The 23,695-nt window shown below is 39.5% G+C and overlaps 1 protein-coding gene and 1 long non-coding RNA gene across 3 annotated transcripts; one reads left to right on the forward strand and one right to left on the reverse strand.

The window, feature by feature from the left end:
* Positions 1-842: 842 nt before the first annotated feature.
* Positions 843-4,194, reverse strand: LOC127495126 (uncharacterized). Its single transcript, XR_007925061.1, has 3 exons — positions 4,043-4,194; positions 2,263-3,058; positions 843-1,130 (listed from the first exon to the last, which is right to left on the reverse strand). It is a non-coding gene; the product is annotated as an uncharacterized LOC127495126 (long non-coding RNA).
* Positions 4,158-17,060, forward strand: nmd3 (NMD3 ribosome export adaptor). 2 transcript variants are annotated; one of them, XM_051861588.1, is made up of 16 exons: positions 4,158-4,261; positions 4,482-4,527; positions 4,634-4,768; positions 6,912-7,008; positions 7,092-7,172; positions 7,246-7,374; positions 9,084-9,174; positions 9,271-9,349; positions 9,703-9,799; positions 10,346-10,463; positions 12,691-12,836; positions 13,059-13,171; positions 13,259-13,331; positions 16,086-16,192; positions 16,571-16,641; positions 16,727-17,060. In XM_051861588.1, the coding sequence occupies exons 2-16, from the start codon at positions 4,484-4,486 to the stop codon at positions 16,861-16,863; spliced, it is 1,518 nt and encodes a 505-aa protein (XP_051717548.1). In that variant the 5' UTR covers positions 4,158-4,261; positions 4,482-4,483; the 3' UTR covers positions 16,864-17,060. The 2 variants fall into 2 exon arrangements, with proteins under 2 accessions (XP_051717548.1, XP_051717547.1); XM_051861587.1 differs by having other exon boundaries at positions 4,194-4,296.
* Positions 17,061-23,695: the final 6,635 nt, after the last annotated feature.

Genomic DNA, 23,695 nt, shown 5'->3' on the forward strand with positions numbered 1-23,695 from the left:
CCAGTAGACATGGGCAAAGCAGTAGAAATGGACGGGGAGGAGGGGCTCTATAGCGCCACCTTTTGACTAAAGTTGGGGAGTTAGTCTTACCTACAATCACCAAACTCGGTACATAAATTATTCTCATCAAGCCGGACAACCTTCTAATTTACACTCATTAGCTCTGGCCAACAGGAAGTCAGATATTTTGTTTGAAAGTGGATTTTTTGAATAATCAGGCTCTTTGGGTTTTTAAGTGCTCCTCGTAGGAGATTCATGCAATCGCCACAAAACTCGGTCAGCATGAAACAAAGACACTGAAGATGCTAAATTGCGAACGATTATAGGATATCTTGAACAGTGTTGCCACGGATTAAAGTAATGACAAAAAAACAGGAAGTGTCTCATATTGTGTAAAATCATTGTTTGATTTAAATTGATTTAAAAAAAAGATTGTATGTTACCCGCCATGCACAGGTTTCCTTAAGCCACAGGGGTGGTGCCAGGGCTTGGGCCCGTCATTGCTGCTTGCAGCTATATTTTGCCCTTGTTTCTCCCTTGTCTCGGGTTCTGGTCCAGGCTAGGGCATATGGGATGTGCTAAACTTTATAGTTCTATTACAACGTGACTACATTGTTATTACAGTGTCGCTGTATTATTTTATTACAATTTTATTAATTATTAATTAATTATTATTAATATTATACTATGTATTTTATTAACACTAGTTAATTAATGTTTACTTTTTTTTATTTAAAGAAATTTACAATTATAAATAGCATTAAAATGCAGTATGAATAATACCCCTATAATAAATAAAATACATATCCTAATTATGGGGGAAAAATGACAGTAAATTTCAAACCATGCAAGCATTTTAATAGAACACCAAATCAGACAAACAATTAAAGATTAATTAAAACAAAACATTCTTAATATTGAACAAATGGTAAAAAAAAAAAAAAAACACTGAAGTAATGGGATTTACTGAAATAATACTGAAAAAATACTAGAAAACACCAAAGCCCAACTAGAACAGGTTTGGAAAGGCGGCAGTGTTTTGGCAATGTAGTCCATAAATTGGGCTACATTTTGAATGCAGTGGTAGAGTCGGCTCTTTCATCTGTGCTTTGTGGAGAGATGAGATCCACCTGCACACAGAAATCAACAGGAATGGTTAGCATTCTAAAAGTTGTAACTTCTTCCTGAGTCTCTCCATCAGTGTCGACTCCGGTTTGAACAATGTAAGGCTGAACACTGTTACTGACAATCCTCATTTTGGCTGCGTGAGATTCTCCAGCTTTGTTGTTGTTGAGCAACCAAAGCGCGAACTGTTAAAGCTCCGCCCTCTTCTGGAAAGAGAACTAAAGAGAACTATTTTGGGCATGCCATGGACCTAACACCTAAAAATAAGCGTCTTTACAGAGTAAAGATTTTGTAAAAGTTATTCTTGTTAGATTACATTTGTAAAAGTTGTGAAAATTGTTCTTGAATGCATTCACTAAACAAACTAAACAATTAAACTGGATTACTTTTTTTAATTTTTGTTTGATATTAATTTTAGGGTAATTGAAATAAAGTTTAAGTTTACTGAAATAATGTTAATTAAATGCAACATAACCCAGTTATGTGGAACCTGTTGACAAAAAAGTTAAGTAATTGCTAATTGATTTACTTACTTACTTTTTATGAAAAGTAATGCGTTACATTACTGTTGCGTTACTTTTTCTAACCTGGGCTGGGCTTACATATTTACTCCTGTACAGTAGAGGGCACAGCTCAAACAAACCTTTCAGCTGTGCTGCCATTCTGGATTAAAGAAGAATAGATACAGGAGGAGGAAGTTCAACACTCTTATTTCTAAATCTGATCTAAAGTAATTTTTGCTTATTAGTATGGTTGAAATAGATCATTGGTGGTCCGCAGCAAAGACATTGGTTAAAAAGTGAGATTAAATACATAAAGCCCTGGTCTAGAACTACAATAACATCACGTTCACACAGCGCACACAACACCTCTGACCTTTATTTCTCTCAACATGAGGACAGGAGAGCTGTCAGTCAATAAATGAGGAAAAGTAACTTGCGTTACTTATTTGAAAAAGTAACTTTTTTTTGTTGTAAATTGAAAAAGTAATACTTTACTAGTTACTTGAAAAAGTAATCTGATTACGTAACTCAAGTTACTTGTAATGCGTTACCCCAACACTGCCAGCGATATTCTTCAAGAACTTTCTGCATATGACAAAACACCAAGTTAAAAGAGTCGAAGCATCATACTCACTCAGAAGCACAGCATGATTTGAGGAAATGAGGTTTACTCTCATCCCCTGGCTGACAGAGGGCTCCTCATGAGGGGAGGGCGGTTCGCTGGGAGGCTCGTTCAGGGGTCTTGCAGGGGCAGAAGTTTCGTCACTTTCTTCCTCCGGCCAGAGAGACGAGAGGAGTCCATGGGTTTCCTGCTTAATTCTTGTCGAACCCATGGCAGCTGACTGCCTCTTCAGCTGGAGGTACCGGCGGGTGACATTTTGAAGGGCTTCTGTCAGCGTGTCCAGCTGGAGATTCAGGTCAGAAATCTGTGATTTCAGCTGATCTGTCTGGGGCTTACACGCAGCATTGACACTGCTCCTCTTCCCTTTCCTCTTCTTCCAAAGGCATCGAAAGGTCTTCCGACTTGGGGTCTTCCGACTTGGGGTCTTCCGACTTGGGGTCTTCCTCCAAATCGAGACTGGAGACCATGAGTACCTTAGGGTTAGATGCCCTCAGTGCACTCAGCTGCGATAAGACCTTTTTACGCTTGCAGCTCAACACCGCATCCATCCTGGCCATCATGGAAAGGTTGCTGTGGGTTTGAATGTGCCGATCCAAACGACTCGTTTGTTTCCCGCAGCCTGGCACGGGACAGCGGACCTCACGCACGTTCACACGTCCAGACTCCAGCGAAAGCAAAAGCTTTCTTTCCTCCTTATTTTTAACGTGGTGCATCACCACCAAATGCTGGCTAAGCCTCGCATACATGCGGAGGCAAAGAGGGCATGATCCCACTGGCATCTCTGCAGGAAACACTGTAAAGTTCTCCGCTGGAATCAAGAACAAGAGAGTTGTGTTATGTCAAAAATCTGTGAACACAGGACTGATCACATGAGTTCCCTCCCACTGGAGGCATAATTTGAATATAACTTTAAGTAAGTCACCATAAAAATTACTGCATATTTTACTAGGTGAGTGAGGCTATAAGTTTAAGTAAATCACTGTAATTACATATATAATTACTTGAAAATAGACTAGTAGGGGTGTGCAGGTATAATTCTAAGTAATTCACTGTAATTGCATGTGCAATTACTTGAAAATATACTAGGGGTGTGGAGGTATAATTTTAAGTAAGTCACTGTGCAATGTATGATCAATTACTAATATATATATATATATATATATATATATATATATATATATATATTTATATATACAGAGCTGGGATTACTTATGAATTGTAATCAGTTACTGATTACAAATTTTGTCATGATATAATCTCTTAAGATTACACATTTTTGGTAACGTAATCTGAGTACTTCTGGATTACATTTAGATTACTTTTGTGCTAACCCTTATTTGATGTCACATATATTGCATGATAATCTTGTACTATTTTGACAGATACAAAGAAAAAATATATTCCAAAAAATATATTCTATTCACCAACAAAAGCCTCAACAGATTCTTTTTAAAGTGCAATGTATGGAAGTATAAAATAAAAGTATTAATTTCTTTAATTTCTAAAAGACTGGAGTAATGATGCTGAAAATTCAGCTTTTACCACAGGAATAAATTACACTTTACTATATATTCACATAGAAAACAGCTATTTCACATTGTAATAATATTTCACAATATTACTATTTTTGCTGTGCAACAATGCGTTTGGATGCTTTTTTAAATTTTAAGATTCCCATTCAACACTAAATAACCTGTTATGAATCCTGACGCTCTAAAGTTTCCATGATTGTTTTCATTGTATAAATCACTTTATCTCCAGGCTTGATTTAATTACATTTCCAGATAATTACCTGTGTTTCTGCTTTACTGGTGTTTAATGTAAACTCTGTGCGTACATTTCAGCGGGTTCTCTGACACATGATGAAAATTATCACGTCAATTACTCGCATTTACATTCAGGCGTATGTCGGGCAACAATCAGGGGTCCTGTCATTCTGACAACGTGTCGTGGCGTCATCAGCAGTCGTCGGCCCAGGCGCAGACACATGTGCATGTGAGGAAATATTGAGGTAATTGAATTGGTGAGCGCTGATTCTCCAACACAGTGAGTATTGATCTAGTGTGTGTGTACTAGTTAGTAGTTATCGGTTTATACTGACAGTCACAGCGCTGTAGTAGTGAGGGAATCAGACGTAATAGGGGAGATAATATTGTCATCTATATTTATGACAGCAGTCGTCTCCTCTGATCAGAGTTTGGTCTATTAAAGTGTTTTCACTGTTGTTATAGTCATGGAGTACATGCAGGGCCCGCCATCAAGCAGCCACGGCAACATGTGAGTATTGAATAGTGTTGTGATACTGACACCTTATAATAGTGGTCCAAATAGTGCTCTTTGGATCAGGCTCTTTGCTTGAGATGTTTGGCTCATTTCTCTGCAGTCTCTGCTGTACATGCGGTGTTCCCATCCCTCCAAACCCCGCCAACATGTGTGTGTCCTGCCTGAGGACTCAAGTGGACATCTCTGAAGGGATTCCCAAACAGGTCTCAATCCACTTCTGCAGGCAGTGTGAACGGTACGCTCTCACAAACTGTGACCTTCTTGAGGAGCACCGCTGAGAAACATAGCAAGAAATGAACTTCCAATTGATGAATGTCAAAGTTTGGGATGACTTTAGATGTAAATGATGGCAGAATTTTCATTTTTGGGTGAACTATTCCTTTACATCATTAAAAAGCAGGTGAAAGAATAGTACTATACTAGAGCTAGCCCTTAATATTTCTGTAATACTGTCACGTGAGAGTAGCCAAACAGTGTAGATAATTCACAAAAACATATAGTGCATGTGTTGCCCCGCCCCATTGTTTGGATGCTCACATAAGCTCCTTTGATTGGCCAAAAGTCTCTGATCTCAGAACAGTGCCCGCCCTTGCCTCTACAGGTGCACAAACCACTTTCACTCCACATTTCACATAGAAACATGGTGGGTCATTCTGTGTCAACTCAACCAGAGGTCCCTGGCTCAAATTGTTGAATTTGTTAATATTTTTTCTGTAGAAAGACAAACATAAATAGTGACGAAAGCCAAAATATTAAATGTCACAGATAGTGCATTACTCAGTAAATATATGTTTTGTAGAAGGCGTCAAAATGACCATTTTCACCTGAGATTTGGAGCCAAATTAGAGGGGTGTAAAAATGACTTTATAAAGATGGCAGAATCATTGTTTTATTTTTACACAGAGATTAGTAGGTCTATCAGTAAAATCAGACTTTATCAATCTTTCTTTAATTATATGCCAACAGTGACCGTTTGGAAATGGTAAAAAGCACTTGTGTTTTTTGCCTCAAGTTTTCATGCCTGTAACTCAAGAAGTATTAAAGATATCTTAATATCCTTTTAGATTCTGGTTCTTAACAAACTTTCCTTTTGGTATCTTCATTTTAAAGGCTCTTGATGGTTTAATCCCAGAGATATGGAGATCTTAATGTGGCTCCATGAGTAAATTGGTAAATTGAACACATGTTCAGTGGTCGAAAACCAAATGTGGGTCACTTTGTATACAGCTGATTTCTTTTAAAGAGGAATATCTGAAGAACAAATAATGTTGAAACTAGAAATGTGTATCATGTTTTTCTATCAACTAAATTGTACAGAACATACCTGAGTGCCATAAATGTTCCTTTTCCATAGTTGTCATGCCTCTAACTCTAAAAATATTTAAGATATCTTAATGTCCTTCTTGATTCTCATTCTTAATAATCTTTCCTTTTGAAATCTTCCTTTTCAAGGCCCTATATAGTTCAGTCCCATAGATATGGGGATCTCAAAGCAGCTCCATGATCAATATGTTGAATTCTACCCACTTATTTAGTGATTGAAAACCAAATGTGGTTCACTTTGCACACAGCTGATACTCAAAGCATTTAAAGAGGAATGTCTGAAGAATAAATAATAAAAAAAAACAAAGAAATGTATCTTGATTCCCTCTGAGTAAATGGGTAGAATTTACCAATTAACTCATGGAGCCACATTAAGATCTCCATATCTCTGAAATTGAACCATTGGGGGCCTTTAAAATGAAGATACCAAAAGGAAAGTTTATTAAGAACCAGAATCTAAAAGGATATTAAGATATCTTTAATACTTCTTGAGTTACAGGCATGCAAACGTTTTTTTTTTTTTTTTTTTTTTTTTTTTTTGCCATTTTTGAACTGTCACTGTTGGCATATAATGAAACAAAGATTGCTAAAGTCAACAGTTTTTACTAATAGACCAACCAATCTCTGTGTAAAAATAAAATAATGATGCTCCATCTTTCTAAAGTCATTTTTACCCCCCTGTAATTTGGCTCCAAATCTCAGGTGAAAATGGTCATTTTGATCCCCTCTACAAAATAGTGGATTACTCAGTAAATATACATCTGTGATGTTTAATATTTTGGCTTTCATCACTATTTATGTTTGTCTTTCTACAGAAAAAAATATGAACAAAATAAAAAAATTGAGCTGGGAAAGTTCCTGAAATTTGGTTGATTTGACACTTTGTCATTTGTTTGTGAAAAAACAGTGTTTGAGACTCGTAGCAGCAGATTCAAGCATTGCTCCTCCATCTTTTTTGGGAACTGATTATGGATTGAGAAAATGACATTGAAGCCCTGAGCGCTGGGTCTGACTGTGTGATCATGTCTGGACGAGGGTTTTCTTGTGTTCGGCAGGTACCTGCAGCCTCCGGGCACGTGGGTTCAGTGCACTCTGGAGTCCAGGGAGCTTCTGGCTCTGTGCCTCAAGAAACTGAAGGCTTCCATGACAAAGGTTGGTAACTTACACAGTCATCAGGTTGGGGACAGCTGCAGATGATGCTGAGTTCACACTGCGTTTCATTCATTTCCATGCAGGTGAGGCTCATTGATGCTGGCTTCTTATGGACAGAACCCCACTCTAAAAGAATCAAGATGAAGCTGACCATCCAGAAAGAGGTACTGTAGGTGTCTGCGGTGAGTCCATGTCTCCAGTCAGAGCTGTGTTTCACTGAGACCCATGTGCCTGCAGGTCCTGAACGGAGCCATCCTGCAGCAGGTGTTCGTGGTGGAGTTCGTCATTCAGGCTCAGATGTGCGACGACTGCCATCGAGTGGAAGCCAAGGACTTCTGGAAAGCAGTGGTGCAAGTCAGGCAGAAGGTGCGCAAAGTTTCCATCAGTTCTCAAACCGATGTGACCAGATTGTTTGTACCTGTTAGGCCATTCCAGGGTGACACACTAGTTTTTAATACTAGGAGAAGATCCACAAACATGTTCTTTCTGTCAAAACTTTTTATCATTGAAGCATGTTTTATTAGATCGTGCTGGTTTTAACCCTGTGAGAAACTTGTTTTGAAGAGATTTTTAACAAAGTCAAACCAAATATATATTTGAGTTTTTAGCAAAAATAAATTGTGAAAACCTGATATTGCGTTACCACAAATTTTTCTCGCCATAAAAATAGCCACAGAAGTTGGTGTGGCATTATAAAACTAACAAACAGAAGGTATGCGAGGGATGCAACACAAGATTAATATCCATTGATATATCCATATAACCATTTTTAGTTATTAGCAAAGTTGGAGGCGGGACTTTTATTTTGACAGCATTAAACTGTCCTGAAATATTTAATACAATGTTAAAGGTGTGGTTGATTATGATTTGACTTTTTTAAACTTTAGTTAGTGTTTAATGTTTCTGTTTGAGCATAAACAACATCTGCAAAGTTACGACGCTCAAAGTTCAATGCAAAGGGAGATATTTTCTTTTACAGAAATCGCTTTTTAAGGACTACAGCTTTTTTAACGACTGGTAGGGACTACAACGAGCTTCTTCCTGGGTTAGTGACATCACTAACCCTAAAATTTACATAAACCCCGCCCCTGGGAACACACAACAAAGGGGGTGAGGCCATGTTGGGCTGCTTTAGAGAAGAGGAAGAGTTGTTGTAGTAGAGTATTGTTATCATGCCGTCATTTTACGCCGGACTGCTTCACAAACGAGGGTCAATTCAACACTGGATTTGCACATGCTAGTGGATGAGTTGAATCAACTCCACAGCAACTACATAAATTTATCCACTAACCATTCAGAAACGTCCAGTTTCATTCTAAAAATTGTAACTTCTTCCTGAGTCTCTCCATCAGTGTCGACTCCAGTTTGAACAATGTAAGGCTGAACACCGTTACTGACAATTCTCATTTTGGCTGCGTAAGATTCTCCAGCTTTGTTGTTGTTGAGCAACCGAAGCGTGAGCTGTTAAAGCTCCGCCCTCTTCTGGAAAGGGGGTGGGGAGCAGCAGCTCATTTGCATTTAAAGGGACACACAAAAACGGTGTGTTTTTGCTCACACCCAAATAGGGGCAAATTTGACAAGCTGTAATTATCTGCGCAAGTGCTACCACTTTACTTGTATTAATTTATAGACTATACTTACTTAAAGTAACACTAGCCTTGTGGTATTAAGATTCGTAGCAGGAAATGTGTTTAGGTTAAAGGTTAAATGTGTGGACATGGAAATTAGGGTTTAAGTCATGAAGACTTTATAGAAATGCACTGGTCCAGAAGAAGGGAAACTCTGCTGAGAGGAGCGTCTTGGAAAATGCAAACATGCAATTAAATCACATTGTGTGTGCACAATTAGGAAAAGCAAATTCAATCTGAATGCTAATATTTGTAGTCTTCAGTGATGTTGATGTGAAGTCACACTCTGTCTGATATCTGCTGTACACATCATATAGTGAAGAGATGTCTTACATTTCTGTGCGTCCCTGATTGAACCGATAACTATTGCTTTCTGACAGCATCGTTTATATTTATCCTGTTTATTTAAACCGTCTTCATTATTGTTTATCTTGTTTTTTCCTTCAGACTGTCCACAAGAAGACGTTCTACTACCTGGAGCAGCTGATTTTGAAGCACAAGCTGCATCAGAACACCGTGCGCATCAAAGAGATTCATGGTGTGTTTCCCATCATCCTCAGTGCTGCATGATGAGTTTCTGGGCCCGTCATGCATCTGTATTTAAAACTTCATCTTTCCCTGTGTGTGTTTTCAGAGGGCATTGATTTCTACTACGGCTCTAAGCAGCATGCGCAGAAGATGGTGGACTTCCTGCAGTGCACCGTTCCCTGCAGGTCTGAGTTCAACAGACACGCCACAATTCACAACTACTCAAGAAATATTTTACTGTTCTTATAAAAAATTCAGGACTGATTTTGTTTGTACCTGTACTGTTTTCTGTTCATAAGCATTTGAATCTAAACACAGCTTTTCAATTTAGTGATATAAATTCACAGAAGATTTTAAGCACACTTGAATTCCAAACGAGCGGTTCACTTGACAGAATCTAAGATTCAGTGTGTCAGAATTGAAGTGAAGCATTATGGTAGTTGAGAGAGAGCTGATAGCTTGTAATCAAACCCTTATTGTGAGGTTATTTTAAAGAGCAGCTGATCTGTTGAACTGACAGTGAATGTTGTTTCTGAAGGTCGAAGGCGTCTCAGCGGTTGATCTCTCATGATGTTCACTCAAATACCTACAACTACAAAAGCACCTTCTCAGTGGAGATCGTTCCTGTGTGTAAGGTAAGATTCAGACATGGACAGTGTGAATGTCAGGAGAACTCGCTCTGTTCAATGTTGGTTAGTGAGTCTGCAGGGATGTGAACTCGTTCTTTAAATGACACTACACAAACATTGCACATCATTTTTATATTTTGCCAGTTAGCTTTTGCTAGGTTTTCAGTGATTCTTGCCGTAGTTTTGGGTCAGAGAGACGCTGAATGATTTTGAACAAACCTGGAATGATTTGTTGTTTGAAGAGACTGTATGTATGTAGCCAAAGTCCCTTTCAAGGAAGGTCTGTTCACTCTGCAATTAATCAATCAGCGATTGGCTCTTTTATTTAGAAGGCATTGCATGTTATGGTTTTTCCAATTCATAAGTAAAAAGTGCACTGTCTTTAATGTAGCACAGTCTGGAAGTACAGTATAATCATCAGAACGAGTATTTCAAAAACAAGATGCTTTATTCTGTCCTTTAGGTCCAGCTTTACTCACACACACATGTAATGTCCTGTATGTTTCCTGTTTGTGTCTCTTCACCCTCTCACTGTGAGCATGTGTCTTGCAGGACAGCGTGGTTTGTCTGTCTCCACGGCTCGCCCAGAGTCTGGGTAACATGGGTCAGGTGTGCGTCTGCGTCCGGGTCACCAGCTCCATACACCTGATAGACCCCAACACCCTGCAGGGTGAGTTACTGCCCAACTACAAAAACATTCCCCCCTGTTCATTTCACATGATGTCTTTGTGGTGTTGACCAATAAGGGCTTTAGAAGGACATTGAGTGCGCTGGAGGGGTGCTTCTGAAATGACACATACTGCTAATAAGAGTGTTATTGTATTTTACAAATAAGCCAAATACATACCAATTATAGTTGCCGATATTATTACATGTTTTGTCTTTATTAAAATGCACATCATACAGTAAATGCAGATGTAAATTTATCAAACATGTCACCTGTTCATCGTATTGAGTGTCCTTCAGTCCTCCCTGAACTCCAGCTGCCATGTTCATTACTTTAACGATTTTAATGTACAAATAAGCAAAGCTTAGTGTTAGAAAATGCACTCGTTCAAAAGACAATGACTTATTGCCAGTGGTCGACCGATATTGATTGATTATTGATGGCTGATTCCATTATCTTAATATAACAGAATGGCTGATATGAGGCAGATTATGTATATCACACAATTAAAAAATGTTTATATTGGTAATAAAAATCCCTTCCTAAAAAATTGCATTTAAATGTATATTTATTTGACATCATATTTACGCAATTGGAAATAAATCATTTAAAATTAAATTATATGGGGGAAAGTATTTGAACTTGATAAATCTGTGAAATGATTAATTTATATTTTAGATGGCAACTTTTTGATTCTGTTAGACCTATTATAGTATTGAATGTATCCATATTTGTGCAGCAGCAAAGTGTTAGTGTACACTAACGTTCAAAAGTTTGGGGTCAATAAGATTTTTTTGTTGAAAATAAGATGCATCAGTGGCGTGCACATGGCGAAATCGCTTTTGGGGTTCTGTTGGTCTCCCTCGGTAAAAATCATGTGGGTGTTTGAGAGAGAAAGGGAGGCACCGCGATGCGACCGCAAAGGGCTTACGGAAAAAACGGAACTGGCGCCACGTTTGTTTCGTAAGTTGAATAGGGAAGGTGTAGGACATACGGCGTAAGCTTTTGGAAGAATACGGAAGTGCGGTTTTGGCGTAACCACGATCATTTGTTTATATAAAGCATATACATTTAAATTTTTTTTTAGAAAATGACTGATCGTTTCTCTAGATAAGACCCTTATTACTCGTCTGGTATCGTTTAAAGCCCTTTGAAGCTGCACTGAAACTGTAATTTTGACCTTCAACTGTTTGGAGGCCATTGAAGTCCACTATATGGAGAAAAATCTTTGAATGTTTTCCTCAAAAACCTTCATTTCTTTTCGACTGAAGAAAGAAATACATAAACATCTTGGATGACATGGGGGTGAGTAAATTATCAGGGAAAATTTTATTGGAAAGTGAACTAATCCTTTAAATGGCTTAATCATAGACTGTATAAAACATGGACGTAGTGTCCGTGACATCACCCGTAGGTTTCTGAAGAGTATTTTTGAAGCCCAAAGTGGGCGAAGCCAGTCAGCGCCATCTTGGCAGCGCGTCACTCCCAGATAACCAAAAATGGGCAAAGAGGCGGGAATTAGCTGAGGTAATGTGACAGCTCACAGACGGCAGACAAACGGCTACTAGTGACAGCAGCAGCAAACCACCTGTCACTCAAGTGGCCACACCCTTAATTATGCAGAACTTTAAGGCTTAATATAATTAAAACGGATGAGTTAAAAAAAAAATTTATTCCCCTTACAGTTGTCATGAAGGGCAAAAACAGCTGTATAGACCAAAAACACTTTTTGTTCCAGCTGTAAACATTTTAACGTGGGTCTATGGGATTGACTCTCTTTTGGAGCCTGTCTCTAGAGGCCAGTCGATGAATTGCAGTTTAAGTCACTTCCGTGTTGGATTTAAGAGAGAGACCAGGAGGTTGCCACTTGGGCGTAAGATATTAAATGGTGTTTTGTTTTTTTTGTTTTTTTTGGTGTTTTTTGTTTTTTTTAATTGAAAAAATTCAGAAAGTTTTCTGTGATGGGTAGATTTAGGGGTAGGATTAGTGTAAGAGGGATAAAATATACAGTTTGTACAGTCTAAAAACATTACGTCTATGGAGAGTCCCCGTAAACCACATATACAAGTCTGCAGCAGCATCGTGTGTAGCAGATCTAGTCCTCCGCTTTAATATGAGCATGACAGAAATATGGTTATAATAAAACTTTCTGTCAAGTGTGCTGTCAGTTAGGGTTAGAGGATGGAGTAACAGAGACGCTGTATTTATTGGTGTATGTGTTGGCTTCCAGTTGCTGAGGTGGAAGGAAACACATACTGGCGTCACCCGTTCAACAGCCTGTGCAGCCCGCGTCAGCTAGAAGAGTTTATCATCATGGACATCGACATTATCAGAGACCAGAGGTTAGGAGCGGGCGCTGGTCTCACATCAAATAAGGTAAGCTTGTGTATATATCAGAGTGAAAAGCTCCGACACACACACCTGTCCAGTGCTTTACTGCAGCAACTGTGGCCCATTCTCTGTTATTGCAAGTTATAGGTTCAGCTTATTTTAGTGAACTAAAAGTATTTCACATATAAAAACAACTATGATTTAGGGACTTGGGTTAGTAAATGGACTTAAAAATGCATGAAGATGCAGTGATGTGTGTGTTTGCAGCACACGCTGGCTGAGGTTTGGGTTCAGAAGACGTCAGAGATGGACTCCAGTCATCAGTATCACTGCAGGACATTCCTAGGTCACCTGCTGAACATCGGAGACCTGGTGCTGGGGTCAGTTTACATGCTTCTCTTCACTGAATTAATACAGAAAACATCAAAATACATTGATTGTAACACGCTTTTGTTTCTATACCTCAGCTTTGATTTTGCCAATGCCAATATCAATGATGAGTTCCTCAATAAAATGAACCCTCACCATGTTCCTGATGTGGTAAGATCATCATCACTCTTCATCACATGCACATGTGCTCTGCAGGGCCAGTACAAATACAGCAGCCCAAAAAAGTGTTTTAAACCGTTCTGAATGGCATTGGATTAAATGAGACAATATCTAACATCACTCTCAGGCATTTGGAGGTCAGAAAGAAATTAATACTTTTAAATTGATCAAAAGTGACAATAGGCGCATTTCCATTACAGATTTGCGCAAAACTTTTGCAATATTTTCTAAATATCGATAAACTATTGTGAAATGACTGGGTTTCCATTAACCAATGGTTTTTTTTTTTTTTTTTTTTTCCTCTCGCGATAAATCATTCAAAAAATTATGGCAATGGATCTTGGTAGGTTTACATATATCCCAGCCACTGCACTAGCCATTATTTTTAATCAAAGGAGACGTAGGCATGTTATCCAAGTATTTATGGCAAGGAAATACTCCCTTATACTTGGGAGCGACCACGTATGAGGTGTTTCTGGGTGTTTCTTCCTCCTATCTGCTTCGAGTTCTTGGTAAATTCTTAATTGGCGTTTCTTTGTTGTTTAGAATCCAGTAGTCCTGAAATATTTTTGTCTTTTATGAGTTTAATGAAGAACTCTCGTCTTCTGTCCAAACATACCGCACCATCTTTAAAGAATGATCCACTTCTACATACGTCAGGTGACCTGTAAATGCGAAAAAACTGATTCCATTGCAGTTTTGCGAAATATTCCTTTTTCGAATTGCCTGAAAAACCACCTCATGTGAGCATAAAATTTTTTTTGCGATATATGGGAGTTTTTGCGAAATTGACGTGTTTTTGAGCATATTTTCAATTCGCAATTTTAATTTGCGCAATTTAAAGGGTAATGGAAACGCAGCTAGTAAAGACATTTAAAATGATTTTTATTTCAAATAAATGCTGTTCTTTTTAACTTTCTATTTATCAAAAAATCCTGGAAAATAAAATTCCACAAAAATCTAAAGCAGCACAACTGTTTTCAACATTGATGATAATCATAAATGTTTCTTGAGCAATCAAGAAATCAAATCATCATATTAGAATGATTTCTGAAGGATCATGTGACACTGAAGACTGGAGTAATGATGCTGAAAATTCAGCTTTGATCACTGGATATAAAATACATTTTACTATATATTCACATAGAAAAGAATTATTTTACATTAATAATATTTCACAATTTTTACTATATTTTTTTTGATCAAATAAATGCAGCCTTGGTGAGCAGGATGAGCCCCCCGTATGTGCTGAAAAATATAGGTTCAGGTTTTTCTGAATTTTTTTTTTTTTTTTCTAAAAATGTACATATATTCACTTCAGAATTTGTCAACTCCATCACATGCATTAAAAAGCATATTTTAATTTGAAGACTTTACACTGTTGTTGGATGGATCAATTGTGTAATAATGGTGTTCAGTAAAGGAGCTAAGTTAAAAAAAAAAAAAATATATATATATATATATATATATATATATTATGTATATGTATACATATACACACACACCCCCCACCCTTGGGTTAGGGTTATTGAACAATTCAGTTCCTAAATTCCTTAATTCTCTAACCTTCTTTTTAATGTTGAACATATATAACCAATGTTCTTAGGTAAATCTGACATGATATCATGTAGTTCAGTTGATGTTTTAATATTTTAACACAATTAATTGAAAAAAAAGAATGACATTTCTTTCAAAATGAACAAACTTTCACCTGACAGTGTTGACAAATATTGACGGTGTTGACAAAGGTCCAGCTGGGGCCAAATATACAGTATTTGTAAAATAAACAACATTAGAACAATTCCCCATATGCAAAATATATATTCAATCACATTATATAGACTTTTTGAGAGCACTTATCGAGCATCAGACATAAAACCTGATGAAGTTGACGTCTGACGGAGTTGACAAAACAGATATTTTTCCACCTTAAACATGTTGTACAGTGGAGCAATTCTGTTTTCTTTCTCAGTTGTAGCTGCCTTAATAAACGTATCAAAAATAGCAAGATTTATCCCACAACTATTTACAGAAACTATTACACCGGCATGACGGAGCTGACATGTTAAAGCTCTGACTGCAGAGACTTCAACATTATTTGTATAAAATATAAAAAACTATAAAACTCCCAGGACTGTGTGTCCTACTGTGAGATCCACAATGAGCAGGGCAAAGGAATGGGGTCCTCAGAGTTGAAGATGACCATGACACCACCTGATTTATTCAGAATTATAAAAATTCTGACAGAGTTGACGCAAAGTGAGGACACAACTTTGTTAGATATATTACAGATCTCTGCCTTTCAATATAAATGTATATTTTTGAATTTGTTGCATTTTTAAACACTTTGTTTGGCAATTTTACATTGTGACCTCATGCTGAGGACAGGTTAAATTACATGTATTTTCCAAGTATAGAGCATGTATTTAAAATAATACTAACAAAATTATTTAAAAATAAAAGCAATGAATGTCCTGAGTATCCAGATTTCCTTTAGATGTAACTAAGTATTTTTATTTTGATGAACTTTTAACATAAAGAGGGCTTTTTTTTTGTGTAGGACATGTTTTGTCCCTCATCTCACGAATCAGTATACGTTAGGACAGAATTTTTCAATCATTTTATCACTCTTTTACCCAAAGCAAGTTACATTGTATTGAAGATCTACATCCACTCTTGTATTTCTTGAGCGTGATGTTGCTAGCAGGAGTGTGTTAATCGTGAGCGTTTGCTGCTGGTGTTCAGGTGCTGATAAAGAAGAGTTACGACCGCATGAGGAGAGCGAGGAACAGAGTGTGGAAGCTGAGGGAACTGGAGCGCGAGAGAGACGCTGCAGACACCGATGATGAGAGGTCAGAGACACCAGACATCTGCCCCCAAAACATATTTAATGAAGCTTTAATAAATCATGGTTGTAGTTGTTAAATGCTGATCTATTACAAAAGTGTACAAAAAACTCTTTACTACAATACATGAAAATATTGCAGTGAGGAGAATTTAATTTGAATTGACACATTTGAATTGAACTTGGACACATTACAGTAATGAGAATGAGATTTTCCTGAGGTGTTGAAATTATCAAGAATTGTTATATGAGGTATAACAAACAACTTCAAATATAATTGAAACACCATGTTTGTGTCGGAATAGAAATAAATCATTATTCTTCCTGAATCAGCTTTTGTTGCCTGTTTGATGATGATGATGATGATGATGATTGTTTCTCATAGACAATACAATGAGTTCCTGGAGGACCTGGAGGAAGATGAGATTCTGAGGAAGAACGTCAACATCTTCAGAGGTGATGAAACACACCAGCCCTGACCGTACATCTCTTGAATTAATATTTTCACTGTACTCTTATCAGAATCATGTTCCTTGTACAGATGCCTCAAAGATCCCTGTGGAAAGTGACACGGATGATGATGGCGCTCCCAGGATCTCTCTGGCCGAGATGTTAGAGGATCTGAGCCTGAGTGATGCCACCGGTGGAGAGGGGGCCGATATGATGACTGATTCATGAACTTATGAACTAGCATCAGGTGTCAGATGTTTGTAAAGGATGAAACTAGCCACACATACAGGATGAATTCTCATTATCTTTACTCTGTCTTCAAGAGAACTGTATTTCCTAATAAGCTGATGCAGTTCCACAGAGAGAATAAAATATTTGAACCCAGCTGCTGTCTATATATGACAGGTGGTTGAACAAAAATGAAATGCTGTCATTTACTTCATCATTCAAAACCTAATGATTTCTTTTATGCTGCAAGAGAAAATTAGATTGAGTTCACCCTGTGAATATTCATTAAACAAAGTGGCAGTACAAAGTGACTGATTTAAACACACAAGATTGTCAAGAAAAATCAAATGCTTGCAACTTGATGACCATTTTCACTTGAACATTTTCAAGTGCTATGATGGGTTTTCATGGTAACACAATATTTAGGGAGTTGCACAGGCAATTTTATTTGTTACGTTATTCACTTTTCAATAGTCAGTACAAAAGTACATATTTCCCATTAGTAAACATATCATATATATATATATATATATATATATCAATCATATATATATATTTTCAGACTCAAGGTGGCATTGTTTATCCAAAGAAACGTGGTAAAATCACTGGTGCATAGGTTTTACATAGCCAACATCTATATCATGCTCTGTCAAATGAGTGTGTGAAGAGGAATCTGAAATGAAATCTAGCAGCTCAACTTGGGTAGGCAAATGCTGTACAAAATTTTGAGTGTTTCAGAGTTAAGACAGGGCTTCAAAATACAATCCTCATGAGCTATAACATCTTCAGGAACTTCTGTCACAGAAGAATCAACAGAAATAGTTACTCTTCTCTGACCACAGCTGAGTGAGCGCAGAAAGCTTTTAACATGACACAGCTGGGTGAGTCTTTTCCACTCAGGAGTTGAAATCAGGTAATTTTGGTCAGAAAACTGGCATACTACAGTATATGGACCTGGAAATTTTGTACAGAAAAGATAATTGGGAAGAGGCAACAGAGCCAATTCTGATCACCTGGACAAAAAGCAAGAACCTGTTTCTATCAAACACTTCATTTTCCTTTGTTCAAAAATGTTCTTAAGCCATTTGACAAGCTAAAAATAGATGTTTTGGCTTTCCTGTAAGCTGACATATTTTAATACAATTCCTTAAATATTTTTTTTTATTTTTTTTTATCTGAGGCCAATAAAAATAATTATAGTTTTTGTTAACCCCAAAATGACCAACTACTTCTCCATGTGCAGTGATTTAGACAGTATTTTGAAGAGGCGTTGGCACCGCTACCTGAATACAGGCTTTACCCGAAGGTACTTCACCACCAGGAAACCACAGATCCTCATCCTCGACAATACAGCCACTTGCTGCACTCAGGCTCCTCAGGGAACAATGTGGCAGAAAAGATTTCCTTCAGAGTAGGATCCTCCCTTTGTGCCACCACCAAATCCTAGTGAGAAACAGGAGGGGAAAGAAAAGAAAGACCAGGAACAAATGTTTTTTTGTTGACCACAGTCAGTATTAGATTCCATATTTTGAGTTTTCATCTTAACATCTTATTAGGGGTGGGAATATTTCGAAATACTGGTTTTGATATTAATTTCAATTCGATATATGCATAGATTTGATTCTAAACTTTGAGTAGAATTTATTTTTAATTTAACTCAAATTGAAATGAAACGGGGGGGAAAAAAAAAAAGAAAGAAATTATATGATTAATTTAATTGGGTGAGCAGCCTCCTAGCGGAACCACACAGGACAAACCCCACAAGGCTGCAGACCAGACAACACCCCAGGCCGGGTTATGAGAGACTGCAAGTGTGTACACCAGCTCCCAGAGTTATTATCTCAACATCCTTCTCTCCCAAGCAAAGGTACCATCATGCTTTAAATATGCCACAATTATCCCTGTTCCAGAGACCTTAGCCTGAATGACCGCCACCCTGTAGCATTAATTCAGATTGTCATGAAGTGCTTTGAGAGGTTGATCATGGACCAAATAAAAGGAAATTCGATAACAGCATTAACCCCCATCAGTATGCATAACAAGGGGAATCAATCTACTGCAGATGCCATCTCATATGTTGTACATCTGGCCCTCACTGTAACGTGAGCAGTCAAAGGCGAGCAGGCAAAGGCGAGGATCTAAGTGCAAAAGAGAACATTCAATAAACAAACTAAAACAAGTCCAAAATAGGGAAACATAAGTAACTCCAAACACAGGAACCTCCAAACACATGAAACGGCAAACATCAACTGACCAAGCACAAGAGTAACACAAGGGCTATATATACACAGGGACAAACCTGGTTGACAAATCAAGGGGAAAACTACAAAGAAATGTATGTGAGAGTAAGTGGACCAGGAGACACAGGCAGAGCAGGCGAAGAGCAGGCGAACAGGGTGTAGCAGGTGACCAGGGCAGAGCGGGCAGCCAGGGTGGAGCAGGTGGAGCAGGCGAACAGGGTGGAGCAGGTGACCAAAGCAGAGCAGGCGGGTGGCCAGGGCAGAGAAGGTGACTAGGGCGGAGTGGACAGCCAGAGCAGGTGACCAGGGTAAAGCAGGCAGAGCGGGTGGCCAGGGTGGAGCAGGTGGCCAGGGCAGAGCGGGCGGCCAGGGTGGAGCAGCTGACCAGGGTGCAGCAGCTGACCAGGGTGCAGTGGTCAGCCAGAGCAGGTGACCAAGGCCAGGGTGGAGCAGGCGAACAGGGTGGAGCAGGTGACCAGGGTGGAGCAGGCAGAGTGGGCTGCCAGGGTGGAGCAGGCAGAGTGGGCTGCCAGGGTGGAGCAGGCAGAGTGGGTGGCCAGTGTGAAGCAGGTGGCCAGGGCGGAGCAGGCAGAGCAGGCGGCCAGGGTGGAGCAGGTGACCAGGGCAGAGCAGGCGGAGTAGGAGGCCAGGGTGGAGCAGGCGAACAGGGTGGAGCAGGGGGAGCCACTACTGGGGAGCCAACGAGGCTGGAGAACTTAGAATGGCCTCACTGGCTGAAACAAAGTTCAGTAATGGCCTCTGTGGTCATAACAGGGCATGAAGGGAGTTTAGGGACGATCTCCTTGGTCATTTCCGGGCAAACAGAAATTTCAGAGTCGGCCTCCGTGGCCATAACATAGCTGTCAGGTAACAGTGAGTTCAGAAACTGTCTTCGTAGCCGTAACAGAGGCGTCAGGGGAAACAGTTCAGAGGAGAATGCCGCCGCCTTGGGAGCTTGGGAGAAACAGGCGAGGTGTGTGCAGCCCAAACACAAAATGGCAACTGCCATCACAGGGAGTGCAAGGGAGCGCTGAACTAGGGATGCCAACTGCTCGTGCTGACATCAGCAGTGGATCCGCCACACTAGACATCAGTCTTGAACGCCGTGTGCCTGCCATTGTAGCTTCAGGTGCGGGGGCCGTGCTTTAATGAAGCAAGGAAAGAGTTCAGGAGAGAGTAGAAGGAGAGCAGCAGTATGCAAACTGAGCAGCAGCTGCTGTTAGTTTGGCCGATTGGTCAGGAGTTATTTAAAAAAAGTAGCTTAAATTATACTCACCTTGTAACCATGTTTTTATTTTACTCTAGCCCGGTGGAGACTGAGACACAGCCAAGAGACACAAAGGAGCAACTGTGTCTAAAGTGCTAGAAAAGAGAGAGTCCACAGTTTCTGTTGCAACATCAAGTTGCACTCCCCTGTTGACATTAGGAAACTGGTGACATCAAAGGGATGCCCTGGGCCACATAACGTGCAAAACAAGCCACAGGAAAGACTAGACTCTATAGGATTGAATTCTCTCCCTTTAAACAATGGACAAACTTCTGTGTACATTCACCCGTGTTCTGTGTTCACTGCTTTGTGTTTGTTTCTGTTCTTGTGACCTAGTTTTCAAGTCTGTGTCTTTCTCATGCAGGCCACCTGTTGCTAATTAATTAGCTCATCAGTTCCCTCATTTGTTCTAGTTTATATATTCGCTGTTTGGTTCAGTTCTTTGTCTGGTCTCGTCGTTGTTAGTGGATGTGTTTGCGTGTTCTCCTTGTGTTTCTCCGACGTGGATTTATTAAAGACCGTGATTCTGAATTCTCCTGCGTCGTGAGCTCTTAATAGCACCCATAGCGTGACACTTACAGACAAAGTCACTTAAAAGATCTGAGCCTCTAATAGTTAGTACTGTAAGAAAGTTATTTTCCATGGCCAGGATAAGAACGATTGATAGATGATTACACTGAATGTTCGCTGGATGAACAGATGATTGTAATCATACCAACAGAATCATAATTAATTATATATATTTCCCTTTAAGCTAATTGTGACATTTTTTTCTAAACGATCTTTGTTTTTGGTAATTCAGGGAACAGATACACATCTTTGTAGTGGGATGTGTGTGAAACAGTGATTTATGTGACTTCTGTGACGTCTGTTTGCTCACCTCTGAAAACATTGACAACTGTGACTCAACTGCAGTAAAGCATGTTCTCATGTCATATATGGATTTTTATTAACCAGGTTTTAGTTTGTTGCGGTCGGATAATGCCACTCCCTATATTCAAATTCCTTTTCTGCAGGACATAATGAATTATCGAGATTTGTCTTAGGCAACAAACACCTTTGTTTAATAGATTTTACAGGGTTATTTATTACATTGAGAACATGTAATTGCTAACTATTACATCTGTTCAACAGTCTGCTACAATCTGAAAGTTTGTAGCTTAATTTTTCAGTCATTCAATTTATTTTCTGTCACAGAAGAATCAACAGAAATAGTTACTCTTCTCTGACCACAGCTGAGTGAGCGCAGAAAGCTTTTAACATGACACAGCTGGGTGAGTCTTTTCCACTCAGGAGTTGAAATCAGGTAATTTTGGTCAGAAAACTGGCATACTACAGTATATGGACCTGGAAATTTTGTACAGAAAAGATAATTGGGAAGAGGCAACAGAGCCAATTCTGATCACCTGGACAAAAAGCAAGAACCTGTTTCTATCAAACACTTAATTTTCCTTTGTTCAAAAATGTTCTTAAGCCATTTGACAAGCTAAAAATAGATGTTTTGGCTTTCCTGTAAGCTGACATATTTTAATACAATTCCTTAAATTTTTTTTTTTTTTTTTTTTTTTTTTAATCTGAGGCCAATAAAAATGATTATAGGTTTTGTTAACCCCAAAATGACCAACTACTTCTCCATGTGCAGTGATTAAGACAGTATTTTGAAGAGGCGTTGGCACAACTACCTGAATACAGGCCTTACCCGAAGGTACTTCACCACCAGGAAACCACAGATCCTCATCCTCGACAATACAGCCACTTTCTGCACTCAGGCTCCTCAGGGAACAATGTGGCAGAAAAGATTTCCTTCAGAGTAGGATCCTCCCTTTGTGCCACCACCAAATCCTGGTGAGAAACAGGAGGGGAAAGAAAAGAAAGACCAGGAACAAATGTTTTTTTGTTGACCACAGTCAGTATTAGATTCCATATTTTGAGTTTTCATCTTAACATCTTATTAGGGGTGGGAATATTTCGAAATACTGGTTTTGATATGAATTTCGATTCGATATATGCATAGATTTGATTCTAAACTTTGAGTAGAATTTATTTTTAATTTAACTCAAATTGAAATGAAACTGGAAAAAAAAAAAAAAAAAAGAAATTATATGATTAATTTAATTGGGTGAGCAGCCTCCTAGCGGAACCACACAGGACAAACCCCACAAGGCTGCAGACCAGACAACACCCCAGGCCGGGTTATGAGAGACTGCAAGTGTGTACACCAGCTCCCAGAGTTATTATCTCAACATCCTTCTCTCCCAAGCAAAGGTACCATCATGCTTTAAATATGCCACAATTATCCCTGTTCCAGAGACCTTAGCCTGAATGACCGCCACCCTGTAGCACTAATTCAGATTGTCATGAAGTGCTTTGAGAGGTTGATCATGGACCAAATAAAAGGAAATTCGATAACAGCATTAACCCCCATCAGTATGCATAACAAGGGGAATCAATCTACTGCAGATGCCATCTCATATTTTGTACAGTGAGGGCCAGATGTAACGTGAGCAGTCAAAGGCGAGCAGGCAAAGGCGAGGATCTAAGTGCAAAAGAGAACATTCAATAAACAAACTAAAACAAGTCCAAAATAGGGAAACATAAGTAACTCCAAACACAGGAACATCCAAACACATGAAACGGCAAACATCAACTGACCAAGCACAAGAGTAACACAAGGGCTATATATACACAGGGACAAACAAGATAATGAGGTAATGAAACACAACTGGGTTGACAAATCAAGGGGAAAACTACAAAGAAATGTATGTGAGAGTAAGTGGACCAGGAGAGCCAGGGTGGAGCAGGCAGAGCGGGCGGGTGGCCAGGGCGGAGCAGGTGACCAGGGCGGAGTGGGCAGCCAGAGCAGGTGACCAAGGCAGAGTAGGCGAACAGGGTGTAGCAGGTGACCAGGGCAGAGCAGGCAGAGCGAGCAGCCAGGGTGGAGCAGGCAGAGCGGGTGGCCAGGGCGGAGCAGGTGGCCAGGGCGAAGCAGGTGATCAGGGCGGAGTGGGCAGCCAGAGCAGGTGACCAAGGCAGAGCACGCGAACAGGGTGTAGCAGGTGACCAGGGCAGAGCGGGCAGCCAGGGTGGAGCAGGCAGAGCAGGCGAACAGGGTGGAGCAGGTGACCAAAGCAGAGCAGGCGGGTGGCCAGGGCAGAGAAGGTGACTAGGGCGGAGTGGACAGCCAGAGCAGGTGACCAGGGTAAAGCAGGCAGAGCGGGTGGCCAGGGTGGAGCAGGTGGCCAGGGCAGAGCAGGCAGAGCGGGTGGCCAGGGTGGAGCAGGTGGCCAGGGTGGAGCAGGTGGGCAGAGTGGAGCAGGCAGAGTGG

Source organism: Ctenopharyngodon idella, chromosome 15 (genome assembly GCF_019924925.1).
Source record: "Ctenopharyngodon idella isolate HZGC_01 chromosome 15, HZGC01, whole genome shotgun sequence".
NCBI classification, from domain to species: domain Eukaryota; kingdom Metazoa; phylum Chordata; class Actinopteri; order Cypriniformes; family Xenocyprididae; genus Ctenopharyngodon; species Ctenopharyngodon idella.